The 13446-nt window shown below is 44.3% G+C and overlaps 1 protein-coding gene across 1 annotated transcript in view; it reads left to right on the forward strand.

The window, feature by feature from the left end:
* The first annotated feature begins 2760 nt into the window (after nucleotides 1–2760).
* sema4f (sema domain, immunoglobulin domain (Ig), transmembrane domain (TM) and short cytoplasmic domain, (semaphorin) 4F) overlaps nucleotides 2761–13446 on the forward strand; it is a 57155-nt gene continuing 46469 nt past the window's right edge. The window contains exon 1 of the mRNA XM_004554304.2: nucleotides 2761–3531. Within this exon, the coding sequence (XP_004554361.1) occupies nucleotides 3441–3531 (91 nt within the window). The 5' untranslated portion in view covers nucleotides 2761–3440. The remainder of the gene's footprint in view (nucleotides 3532–13446) is intronic.

The following is a 13446-nucleotide window of genomic DNA, read 5'->3' on the forward strand; positions in this document are numbered from 1 at the left end:
GCTGGGGTGAGGGAGGTATGAGGGGAAAGAAAAAGAGATGGAAAACCAGGATTCACTAAATCTTAATTAGGAAAATGAAAGCTGTTAACTAAACGACTGTTTCTGTGCATGTGGGCCCACTGTTCCTCGGGGCAGAAGCCCCTCGCCTTACTGTGACCCCTCCCTCCCCCTCACACACACACACACACACACACACACACACACACACACACACACACACACACACACACACACACACACATGCTGTTAGTGAATTTTAACTGGAACAGAATTAATATCCTTGAGTGCACGCATTACTTACACAGCAATTAGATTGGCCACAGTTTTGCTAGATTTAGTGCATGGATTTCAGACAAAGATATTTTTTTCTTTGTCGTTTTAACCAAGTCACTGCTTCTCTGTCTGCCATGATGTAAAGGGACGAGGACAAGGTCAACATCATGTGTGTGTACGCCCAGCCTAAAGCTGACCAAGAATCAGCTCCCTGATTCCCAGCCATATAATTACATTTGCTGGAGGAGATGGCTTGTGTGTCTCTCTCTATCTTTCCTCTGTCTGATTTTCTTTTCTGTCATCCTCTTCCCCATAACAGTCCCTCCAGCTTCCACTATTAGTCACACACACACACACACACACACACACTCCTGCAGACCAGTGACAACCTTTGGCCTGCATAAGCTAGTGTCTAGTTTTGGCTGGCACACATGCAGGAGAAGCGTGCACACTGGGAATGCACATTAACAGACAAGTGACAATGCATAAACAGTCATGCACAGCGACACACACATTAGCCAAAGGAGTGCAGGGTCACGGATTGCAGTGTCCTTACATCAGGACCTGACTATTAATGCGTGGCGACAGATAAGCAGCCATGGCAATCCCTTTAAGGGTCATACTCCTCTCTGGTTGGTGCCTGTGCTTAATTTATGCCAATCTGTACGCCCGGTTTATGCAAATGTTGTGGTTCTGTTTGAACCAGTGCGTGCTGAGTGATATGAAGGACTCAATCAAGCTCACAGTGTCTGTGCAATCTTGCTCTGTCTTTGTGTCTCACCCCATTCTGTTAGCTGATTCTCAGTAAAACGTTATTTTTTCTTAAATCTCTGCTCTATTTCGTTCAGTCCAATCCATATACAAGGCTCTGGGTAATCAGTACTGTATTTTGTTTTTGCATTTGCCTCACCTGTCCAGAAGGGGGCAGCAGCTAATCTCTGGGACATTTGAGTAAGGACAAAGGCAACAATCTCACCACCAGCTGGACTGAATTCAGTCTAAACAGTGACTGACACTAGACGTGGATCTGAACCCCCAAAATGACATTGATAAATATCCCGACCACCCCAAAAGTCAAGGGTGGGCCTTTGTAAAAAAAATAATGCCTTCACCTCCAATGGTCACTGCAACAGTCTCCGATGAAGACATCCATTGTGATGCTGTCCAATGTTTAGTCATTCGAAATTCATTGGCCGCTTAAAGATGGGACACGCACAGTGTGGGCTTAATCAAGCTCGATTAGAGACGGCGCCGCTCACTCCTTAGTTCCATTTGACTTTTTTGAACATCAGCTGCCTCACCTCTGACCCCAGTCCTCCCCCTCCTTCCCCCTCTTCGTCTATCAAATCCTTTAATCCGGGTTCCTGCATGACCCCCTCCCTTTATCCTAAAACCGGGGTACATGTCTGCACTCTGGCCCCGTGAAATCGGTCAGCCAGCATCCCTTGCTAGCCGTGCTGGGAGAAGAAACCCCGAAGAGGAAGCGGGAAAGCGAGCGCACATGGCTGCTGCACACAAAGGAAAAAATGAATGTATATTGAAATGTCAGCACTGAGTGAGCTGACGGGCTGCAGATTAACTATCAGTTAACTATCACGCCTGGCGTAAAAACAACCTATTATTAGGGTGTTTAAAAAGCTTGCAGACCATTAACCTCACATCTGCTATTTAATCATCTTTACTCCAAGCCCCGCCCCTCCCAACATGATGTCAGCATGACTGACAGGCGGATTAAGGAGTCCAGAGCTAAAAAAAAAAAAAAAAAAAAGCAGAAGACGGAGGAAACCGGTGGAATGCTAAGTGTTTAAAATGTTAAAATATTGTATTAAATAATATAAATATAAAACTTATGCATTCGTAACATTAGCCTGTACTGTTCAAAAACCACTAAAAATGGTTTCCAAGACCACAGCCCACGCTTTTATTACGCATAGTTGGGTAATTCCAGGTAATTCAGTGTAGTGAAATCTTAGGTGACACATTAGTTTACACAAACTACCGCAGTAGTATTGTTTGCTCAGCCTACGTGTTCCTCCAGCCTCGTAAAAGGCTTGAATAACCCGGCCACTAACCCAGGCTCTACAGCCTGTTTTCAGATGATACAGGTTGATCTCATTTCACTTTTGTGTTGCAGGAATCCTCCTGGGATTCTGTGACTATTGTAATGACACGTTTCAAGGTCTTAAAAAACACATCTCACCGAGTGACAAAGCAGCATTTCTATAATAGGATAATAATGTGGCGAAAACACCGTAATTACTCCCTGACCCAACGATGGGTCCATTCCCACGCGCGAAATGACTCCTTATAAAACACACAAAACATGTTCGGTCAGTAGATAAAGTTGACACGCTCGAGCTGTGACTCTTCTGCGAAAAGCAGGGCTACGTACGCGCACCTGTGTGCTGTGACATCACCACCTTTACCTGTAAGGCACTCGCTCTGAGCCTGCTCGGAGGGCGGGGCCGTGCGCGCTCAGCGCTTCAGAGCAGTGCATCCTCAGCCCGTCACAATTCTCCGTATCCCGGTGATCCTCTTTCCTGCGCTCGAGCTCCACCAGTACGGCGCGCTTTTCATTTATTTTAAATATACAGATCGAATATGTTTTTCTCCTCCTCTGATGAATTTACTGAGATAATGTTAAACAGAAAACGGGCGGATTTTTGTTTGTAGCCGCGGGACAGGATCGGCGACACCAGGGCACACGGAGCGGAGAGGAGAGCGATTCTACGGCTTATTATAACCATTGGACGTTATTCGACGGTACTTTGGATTACTTTGGTGCGCACTTTGTGACTGGGGTACACCACAGATAGTACTACAACAGTTTATCCGCTGTTTCCCTTCATGTCGCTTTCATTTAGTGCGTAATAAAAAGCCCTCTTTATTTTCGGTGAGCGGGCGAACACTTTGCGCTTTGTGGACGACGGGAAACCAGAAACCTGTAGCAGAATAAAAGAACAGGACGCCTTTATTTCATTTCCAAACAATCACCTGAACTTATTTTTTATCTCTAGTTTTTTCCCCCCACTGAACTGGACTCAGACAAATCCAGGATCAAGATCAAGATGCACCGCAGCTGAACCCACGAGTCCGGGAGTCCTGGTGGTGAAATCGGACTGGACAGACCTCCAACCTCCTTGGTGCTGGACAGGAACTGAATCAAGATGACTCTCAGCGGTGCGATATTAAGCCTTCTCGCGTTGCTCGTCTTTCTCTCCGCCGGATCATCGGCTGCGACTCTGAGCGCTCGTAGAGGTGAGTTCAACTGCAAGGTGGAGGAAAGCAAAAAAGTCTGGGCACCAAGGTTGGAGCTCACTACTGACAGTCAAAGCTAAAGCGGGCATCAAGGCACGGCTTTTTTCACACTATAAATGTGTCAGTGTGCGAGTAAAAACGGTGCACAGCATCTTTACTGACGATCATGATAACAGATATCAAAACAAGCACACCTGAGGCTCTGGCAGCACATGCAACTTTAGAGGAGTTTGCGTGCCCGTATAGAGCTGAAACAGTGCTCCACAAACGATTAGCGATTTGGCATTTTAAAAGCAAATCAGCCTTTACCACAAGTTCAGGTGTCTTTTGTGTTAACTTCTTCTCTGCGCTGTTGTTGTTTTTTTCTTTTGTTTTACGCACACAGAGCGATGCCAAAGCTCTGCCTTCTGCCTTTATTGTTGCTTGATAAATGGTGATACTGGGGAAGCAGGCAGGTGCCAGACTTGTTCTGCTCGCAGCCAACAACAAGTGCACGGACTGGGCAGAAACGCCAGGCTGTGTGCTGGTTGATCCAGACACGTATCGGCTTTGAAATTTAAAGGGACAGTTCAGTCAAATGAGCTTTCTGCTGGAGGGATTGCTGCTTGTAGGGAATTTGTCTTTTTCGTTCGCCCTCCTCTGGAGAAGCCAGAGGTCAGAATCAGCGGCTCTGTGAGCTGGTAGTGATTCAGCATCTTCGCTGGGGGGGCCGCTTCAGCAGAGAGGATGAACACAGGCAAACTGAGTTGGATGATCTGGGATATTACCCTGCTGCACAAGTGTAGTTTAAAAAAATGACTGTAAAGTAGTGGCATTTTTTTCCTTTCTTTTCAACTCTGTATAGTTGGAAATATTTGAATTGCGAGAGCAATAATGCGAGGATAAAAGAGCCAGACAGATTTTGTATAGCTATAAGTCAGAGTGAACACAAGACAAGCCCGGGCTCTCTAACAAGCTCCCTCTTTGTGCTGTGACCGTCAGGGTCAGGAGCACAGACTTGCCAGCCTTTCTGTTCTCTAAAAAGCAACTGACAGTTTAAATGAAAAAAATAAAAAATAAAAAAAAATGAGAGGAGACATCCATCACAACAAAATAAGAAGTCACAAAGAGCCATACTGTGTCCCTCCGGAGGCCGGATTGGTGCATGTGTGTGTGTGCTTATATCTTTTATATCTTTGTCCCTGTTGAATGTTTTCTCTTTGTTTACAGGTAATAAGTGCCTTTGCTATCTTCCTCCACTCCCCTTTTCAATATTTTATGCTTGCTTAAGCTCCTTTCGTACTCTATGTAGCACATGATGGTGTTTACGCGCAGATGCAGTGAGGAGGAAAAGATTTAGAGGTTGCGTCACTCTGCCCATTGACCATTAGCTGCCTGCACTTCAGTCACCTGACTGTGTTAATGGGCTTTAGCCCTGTGCTGCACTGTGCTGCAGCGCTTATTGTGCTTTAACCCTTTGTTTTTCCAGGTGTGATCAGCCCGCATCTAAATCCGTCCTCTTGACACGTCTTTGCTGTCGATCCGGGTTCCTTTGGCGGAATGAATGGAGTGCCTGTAACTTAGCTCCCTGGCTCTGTATTATTATGCAACTGTGGCCTGTGGCCTCACAACAAATCCAGTTGCATAGCTCTGATAGAGAGTGGGGAAGAGTGGGAAACAAGCCGATATGTTGCCCCACAGAGCAATGCGTCTGGTTTTCACAATAAAGCAGTTGTAGTTTAAGAAGTGCATCAATAACTCCAGTGTCTCTTCTGTTTTTTGGGCAGATCAGAAGCTTTGGAGACGAGATGCCAAGTGCAAACACGCAGGGCTTATGTCTTCATTAAAAACAACAACATTGTTTTCGTTCAGAGAGCTGAAGTAGTTCCTGCCCTCTGGGTGTGTGTCTCTGTGCATGCTTCACTGTTTGGATGTGTGTTATGATGACAATGGGGGACTCTTATGTAAGACAGTGCTGTTGTTAAGGAGCAACTTTTCAGGTGATGTGTGTTTGTCTTGAGCTAGATTTGCACGTACAGTAACATTTTAGCATGGCATCCTCATGTCAGATGCTATTCTGCTAATAGACTGCAGATACTGACTATCATTCGAAGCCAGCAGAGAATGAATCTCAGTGATTTTGGAGTCGTGGTGACTTTTCATATGGCGCCATCAGAAGGTCAGACGTTCCAGTATTTCAAGACTGCACTTTATGCGAACAGACAGGCAGACAGTCATGCCTCACATTATCCAACTGTCTTGTGAAAAATGTTCTTTTCTGCCTTCCTCGTTGCAGTTATGATGAATCTGTTTTTATGGCGCTTGTTGGATGTGTTTATCAGCTGGTGCTGTGGTTAATTAGACTGATGTGGGACTGTAGCAGTTCTCTGGGTAACTGTTGAGGGAAAAGTCATAAAACTGCTCGGCTGAAATTACACGCTAAATAATGAAGTCACTGGGAGAATGTCGGATTTTAATTGAAAGAAATCACAAACAAGGCCGTGTAGGTGGTCATCATTTTCACTTTCACGAACAGATTTCGATTTTTTTTCTCTACACCCACCTTTCCATTGTGTTTATGTGCATATCCGTTGTGTGCGCTCCCCCTCTGCCAGCTCCAGTTGCACTGGTCTAGCGGCACTTTTAATGCTCCTCACATGAATCTCATTAGGGTGTCGGCACACATGGGAAGGTCTCTCTCCCAGTGGTTTGGTGACTGTGTGGATCAGGGTCCGTTTACAGAGTGGGCTAGAAGAGTTTGGTCTAATTTGATGAGCTCGGTTAGTCGGATACTATGCAGGTATATAAGCGTTATGTTGCTAACAAGGCCACCCGGCGTCCACCTACTGTACCACCTGCTTGCCTCCCAAAAACTATACTTTTTCTTTGTTTATTGTAAACAGCAGCTTAACACAATCTCTTTTCAAACACTTTTCACTTCACTTGCCTTTAGTGAGCAAAGATTTACTACTCGATTGTAGTTTTTTTGTTGTTGTTCTCTGGCTGGCGCTGACTTGTATGTGGTAAACATGGTTGGTACCATCATTTAATATTAAGTGTGTTTTTGGTTGGGAGATGGATGAGTGTGTGGTCATTGAAAACTGGTGTGGTCTGTGGACCTGTTGGCAGAAGGTCAGCTTTTCGATGGATCTTGTTGATTAAAGGCTCTCCTTTCATTGTCTTTGCTCCAGTTGAACTAAACCGTGAAAGAGTTTGGATTTGAGAAAGGGGAAAAATGCAGTGCTGTGAAGGAAAACAAAGGAAAGCAGTGCACTTTGTACCAAAATTCAAAAGGTATAATATTTATATCCTGAATAACTTGTTTTGATTATAGTTGTAAGCCAGAATTTTAAAAATGCAGTTAATTGCCAAGCTCCATGTTGTATTTTACCTTCTGTGTATGTTAATAATTTAAAACAGAACATGTGTTGAAACTCATTTCATCTGACTTGATGTGGCCATTGTGCATTCGTATGACTCACACTGTTACCAGGAAAATGATTCTAAAATTTCTCACTTGGAGGGCTTGGTAGGCTCAAAATTCTTGTTACTGCGGTATATCCATGTTAGAAACATGCCTGGGGATTAGGCCAGGAAGAGAGGAACTACTAAACTAACTGAAGCAGGCTTTGCCTGTGAGGGTACATGTGGACTACAGTAGATTATGTGTTTGTGTTGAGGATGCATTGTTAGTCTCCCACTGGGGAATGTGACGTGGTTTTGCAAAGACAAGAGAATGTCTTCTTTCTCATTCCCGTATCCCATTGTCTGTTTCTCCCTCATTCATTGTCTGCCCTTCATCCCTCTCCTTCGTGGTAGTGAAGCTGATGGGGCCTGATGCAGTTGAGTGGTACCATGGGAGTGGAGAATGGCATCAGAAATGCTTTTAGTGCTTCTCTCAGTTTGGTCTGATAAGCTCTCGCCTCGGCTATAGCTTGAGTGCAGAGGAGGGGAAAGCTGTTGCATTTTAAAGTCTGCCTTCCAGTCTCTCGTTGGCTTCATCAGAAACACCTCCTCCTGACGCAAAGCTGATTTCTTTTTTCGTTTTATGTAGCAATTTGATATTCAAATCTTAAGATCTTCTCTTTTTTCAACACGTTCGCACTCCCAAAGCGTAGCATTTTATGCCAGGTGACAAATCGTCGATATATTACGCTTCCGGGCACCCAACACGTCCCTAGGTTACGAGTAACGTAACGTTTTACTTAGTGTTTTCCAAAGCGATTTAGCATCATTAAAGTGCTGCTTAAGGTTAGGGATAAGGTTAGGGTTAGGGCTGGAATACACGGCTAGAATGTGTATTACCGCAGGAGCGTCATTCTACTGGATTTCATCTATAACCCGGCGCGTAGCATAAGAGCACGGACGGTCACCTTTCGCGTTCCTCAGGAATGCCACGGGACTTGACAAATCTTCATTATATCAAGCTTCAGGAGTCAGAACGGACTGCTTTTTCTCCCCATTTCTCCATAATTTGTTTCTTCCAGTTACTTTTCTTTTTCCTGTTATCTTCTAAATTCTCAAAAGACCTTAAGCTAACGCTAAAGCTAAGACTTAAGCTAACGCTAAAGCTAAGCCTTAAGCTAAGCTAAAGCTAGCTGACTTGCACACCTACATGGATTTTTCTATAAAGTTAATGTAAAATATTCGTCCAAAAAATGGCAAATCAGTTGAAATGAAACCAAAATTTGCTACACATGAAGGGAAGAAAGGGAGTCAAAGAAGGGAGGAGAAGATGGATAAATTCTCATTGACTGTTAGCCACCTACAGCAAATACTCTCTCACTCCTTCTTGCTGTCGTCACTAAAGTTCATTAGCTTCTCATACGCTCTGACTTATAAAGCGTCCTCTATAAAGCCCAGACATTTCAATTCTGAGAATTACGTTAGCTGCGCTCACGCACTTGTTTGTCAATGGTCAGCCCACACAGTCGCGCCTTGACTGGACTCTGTCAGAGCAAAGGTCAAACCAAGTCAGATGTCAGAAGCCACGCACACACCCACTGTCTCTCTTTCACACACACATGCATAGTTGACACAAGCAGATTTGTAGGATTACCAAGAGGATTTAATGATTGGAATTCTTTTCACTGCCCTAATTCTGCACCCCCTTTTTTCAGTATAGCTGTCCCCGCTCAGTTTGATCGCCATTACCAGGTTAAACTACACGTCACCTGTAGGTTACTGCATAGGCGGATCGGTGGAGTTCTCCATCTTTCATTCCTTCATTCCTACCTTCTGCATTCTTCTCACTCCCTCGCTAATGGAAATCCTGCGAAAAGTGCTGTGTCATAATGTAAAAGCCTGCTTTCTTTTCTTTCTGTCTTTTTTTTTAAGCTGTTGAATATTCTGGAGTTAAAGTCGTGGCGGGTTTAGCAGAGAGAGCATTAGCGTGTATTACCTTCGCAGGGCTTTAGAAGAAGTGACGGCCGCATACAGCTCAAGCATATATCATCAACTCATTGGGATTCACACCCGCTTTCCTTCCTCATCTCCTGCCTCTCTAGCCCTCTGTTGCGTGAAAATCCCATCTGATAGAAAGCAATCCGAAACCAATTATAATGCACTGCGAACAGTTTTCAGCGTTTAAACTGAGAGGGTACAGTTAAGCCGTAGATTTAAAAATTTCTATCGCTTGTTCTTTTGTAAAATCTAGTTAAAAGAAGCCTTTAAAACATTTTCATCAAATCTAGGTGACCCTGTCATGCTTTGTGTTTCCTGTCTGTGAATATTGCTGACTATCATCAGTGGTACAAATCAGAAGGGATTGTTTTGGCCACCGACTCAAGGTGAAGTAAAAGGGAGCGAGAAAGGACAGTTGGATTTTCGTGTAATGAACCGAGGAAAAAATAAGGGCTGAAGAGCATGAAAAACAAAGAGGAGGTGAAGGTGGAAAGAGGTCAGAACATTTAAAGTGGGTCTGAGTAGCTCGTGGAAAAGAGACAGAAACTAATAGATATTGATGAGACAGAAACTAATAGATATTGATGAAATGAATATTGATGATATTGATGAAATGAAGCAAAGACAGAGTAATTGATCTGTCTGATTCGGGACAAACCAACCAGACAGCGAGGACATAACGGGTGTCACAGGATTTGAGGCAAGGTCAGAGGTCGTGCAGGGTGACCTTGCTCAGGTTCAGACACTGCATCCACTTAACCTGTTAGCATCTCTGCGACCACACGCGCTCTGCTGCAGTCGTAATGAGAGGATCCTCAGAGATTTGGCGGCTGTTTACTCAAACTGATTGGAAGTCCTGAACCAACAAAAGTCATTGGTCAACTGATCCGTCAGTCCGCCGGCTCGTCTTTCTCTGTTTCGGGGTGTTTCAGGTCAGTGCGTGCTTCCATTAGTGGATGGAATGTGAAGGCACGCTCCATTTATTTGCCTCTCACACACTTTTTGGTAATTGATTCATGATTGGATGAGTGATTGGATAAGCTTCTTATGTGCTGAAGTCAAATGGCCTTATTGTGTCTGTGTGTGTGTGTGTGTGTCTGTGTGTTTGCTGTGTTGTTCTGTGTCAGCACTAAGGCAAAAGGTGGGAGTTTATTAGGATGAGGAAGGAAAGGCACACAGACACATCTCTCTCTTTCTTTCCTCTCATGAGCACAATACTTCACTTCCTTGAGCCTTTTCCTGCTTCCCATACTCACACACACACGCTCGCGTCATCTCGCCAGGTTTGTTTCGGGGCTTTCGATGCCCGCATGCCACCTGCGACTTTGTTTGCGAAGCCAAAATCAAATAAAACGCCACATGAACACCATGTTCTTCTCATAGTGTTTGTCAGAAGTTGGGCTAAAAGGTGGACATGTTAAACTCCCCACATCAGCGCTGCAGTGAACAGTCAGCTTTTTCCACTTTTGTGCCTGTTGGCATTTTTTACTCTCGGTGACAGCTGGAAGCTGGAAAAAGCCATCGTGTGCGGACTGCTGAGTTTGAGCACAGAAGAAATGTTTAGTAAATACTGCTTTCTCCTGGCACCGATGCTTCTGCTTGTATTCTGTCAGATTTAAAAAACAATTAAGTAGTTATGGCACAAAGTGACATCCCTCAGATTATTAAGTAGAATATTAATTTGTTAATGGGGCTTTATGTCTGTGTGGGCAGACAAGCTTTTATCATTAATAAGTTACTCCTCTGAAAAATTAATAAATTAGCGAGTGAGTCTCTCACCCTGTGGATGAACTCCAACTCCAACAATCTGGGACAGACTCTGGTGATGTTAGTGCTTGTTCTGCTCTGGTGAAAAACGACACCAATGAACCAGCTCTCCACCTGCTGCAGGTTCTGGTTAGATCAACCCTCCAGTTTGCAGTGGATCTCCAGAGCAGAAAGTCTAACATCGCCAGCTGCTGTCCAAGACGGAAAAGATGGGATCGGATCCCGGCTAAACATGAGCTGGGAAGGGCTGTCAAAATAAGAGTGAGAGGATTGTGCATGTGTAATTCGATCGCAGGATGACTTTGTTCTCTCAGACTAACACAAAAAATAAAATGCTGAATGTGAATTTCTCTCTGTTCTTAACACAGTTAGTACACACTGGTGGCCCACCCATGCAATGTCTATGTGTGGGAGACACTGCAGAGGGAAATATACAGGCCTATATGGGTAGACCCTTTCAGACTTTCCCTTACCTTTTTCACACCAATTGATTTACTATTGTTATAAATGAGATGATAAACATGAACAGGGAACAGAGTTCACAGTTACAGTCCAGTTGCGATTGGTCAGTCCAGGCTGCTTGTGTGGGCTTCTTTCTCATACCACTTTGCAAATGCAAACGCAGGTTGTTGATAGCGAATACAACATTAAGGAAGTGGAACACCTCAGCTCAGTAATCTTTTGCTTTTCAGTAACAGACATCTCCCAAATCCATCTCCCATGCAAACACGGTGATGCAGCAGCATGATATTAGTCTCGCAGCAGAAGTTATGTGATTGTGCGAGCCTCGTGCAGTAGTGTGAACCCAGTTTAAGTCGGATCTGCAGGTACCAGAAATTGGTCTGTAAATTCATGTCTTAAAGGGCAGTTTAGGTCTACTGGGAAGCCAAGCTACATACTCAGTGATAAAGGTCTGACAGTGCGTACTAGTTTAGTATCTAACCTGCTGCTCCTGTTTTCCAGAGGATTGCTTTACAAATATTTACAATGTTCATCATGTGCTTAATTGTTTTATATTCCTTTTATATTCCAAACAGCACAGCGCAGAGCTTAACAGCAGAGCAGGCTTCCATTCCCCTGCTAAGTAATGTCATAAATGTGACTCAAATATTCTCTAAAGTTCCAAATTATAATCACAATCTGTGTGAACAAGCTTTATAGTTGCCACGTGAGAAGAGTAAACAAATACACACAGTCTATTGGGCTCAGGAAGAAGAACCGGACCAACAGGTTGAACTCGAGACACTTCATTGCAACCAGTTCTCAGATCCTAAGCATGGATGGTATTTTACACGTAATTTACAGTTCAGTGAAGATTAGGAAAAACACTCTTTGGTCTCTCTCTCTCTCTCACACACACCACGGGGCGTTTGGCGGGTCATGCGGAGAAGGTTACTGCTCCTGCTATGATCAAGGTAACACACCAAGTCATAAAGTCAGAGCAGCGACTCCCGTCTGGCACACACACACTCGTAGCCTTCAAAGAGAAGCTGAGTAACAGGCGTTCTAAATAAAAAGCGATAAGGCTGTCTCAGGCTGCTGTGTGTATCTGTGTGTGTGTGTGTGTGTGTGTGTGTGTGTGTGTGTGTGTGTGTGTGTGTGTGTAATAAACCGAGATATCTATTTCCTTTCTGTGAGTTAGGCTTGGGCTCCCTTTGGCAGACTAGCAAATTAAAGCACCTCTCTGCACTTCTTCTCTCTCATTCCTTTTGTGCATGTGTTTATATGCATGCGAGTGTGTGTGTGTGTCTTTTGGCAGCCTTGGTTGGCACACAACCATGAGGTCCATTTCATCTGCACACACACTCACTTACTCGCACAAAGATTGCTTGACAGTAAGGGCTACCCTGCTGTGCTACTTTGTGTTCATTGATTGATAGTGCCTTCCGCTGTGGGGAGTTTCTTTGGTATTATTTTATGTATGTGCGTGTGTGTTTGTGTGTGTGTTGGTCAGTTTCGAACAGACGTATCGACGTAGTCTTGCTTCCTCTCTCTGATTTGTTGAGCTCCAGTTTGATTTTCATTCTTTTTATCAGCCCTTCTTCCTCTTTGGTATATTGACCTTCTGTCTCATTTGTTTTTTTTTTATTTTGGTGTGTGTGTGTGAAAGGGAACTCCTGGCAGTTTTCCTTTCTGTTTGCTTCAGCCTGTTTCCTGCTATTTATGTTTCCCAGTGTTGCACTGCTTTCCTTAACAGCACACACACACACACACACACACACACACACACACACACACACACACACACACACACACACACACACACACACACACACACACACACACACATACATCTAAGTTTTTAGCACACACTGATATGAGTGTTATGTAAACATGTATGTCTGATGTCCCTTAAAAAGCCTTAAAAGTCACCAGGATTTGCTAGCAGTTTCAGTGTGTGTGTGTATATATATATATATGTCTGTGTGTGTGTGTGTGTGTACAAACTGCTCATTAAATCCCCCCTCCCTCCCCAAACCACAGCCTCTCCTCTTTTCCTCCTGCGTCCCATATACCTCCCCCTGCTCTCCCTCCTCTGTTCTCTTTTTTGTGGTTTGTTTTAATTGGAATCTGAGGTGGTAATTACAAGGAAGGCGGTAGAGGAGGAGGAAGAAGGAAGCAGGGTCGGGGAGGGGCGGTTAAGAAAGAGGGACAATGAGGAGTAGGAGGTAAGGAAAGGCTCTGTATGAAAGAGGTGAGACTGGAGACAACGTTCAAGAGAAGTAGTTGTTGAGAACGGAGTGCTCGGTGTACTCTCAGATGACC

This window comes from Maylandia zebra, linkage group LG3 (assembly GCF_041146795.1).
Source record: "Maylandia zebra isolate NMK-2024a linkage group LG3, Mzebra_GT3a, whole genome shotgun sequence".
In the NCBI taxonomy this organism is placed as follows: Eukaryota; Metazoa; Chordata; class Actinopteri; order Cichliformes; family Cichlidae; genus Maylandia; species Maylandia zebra.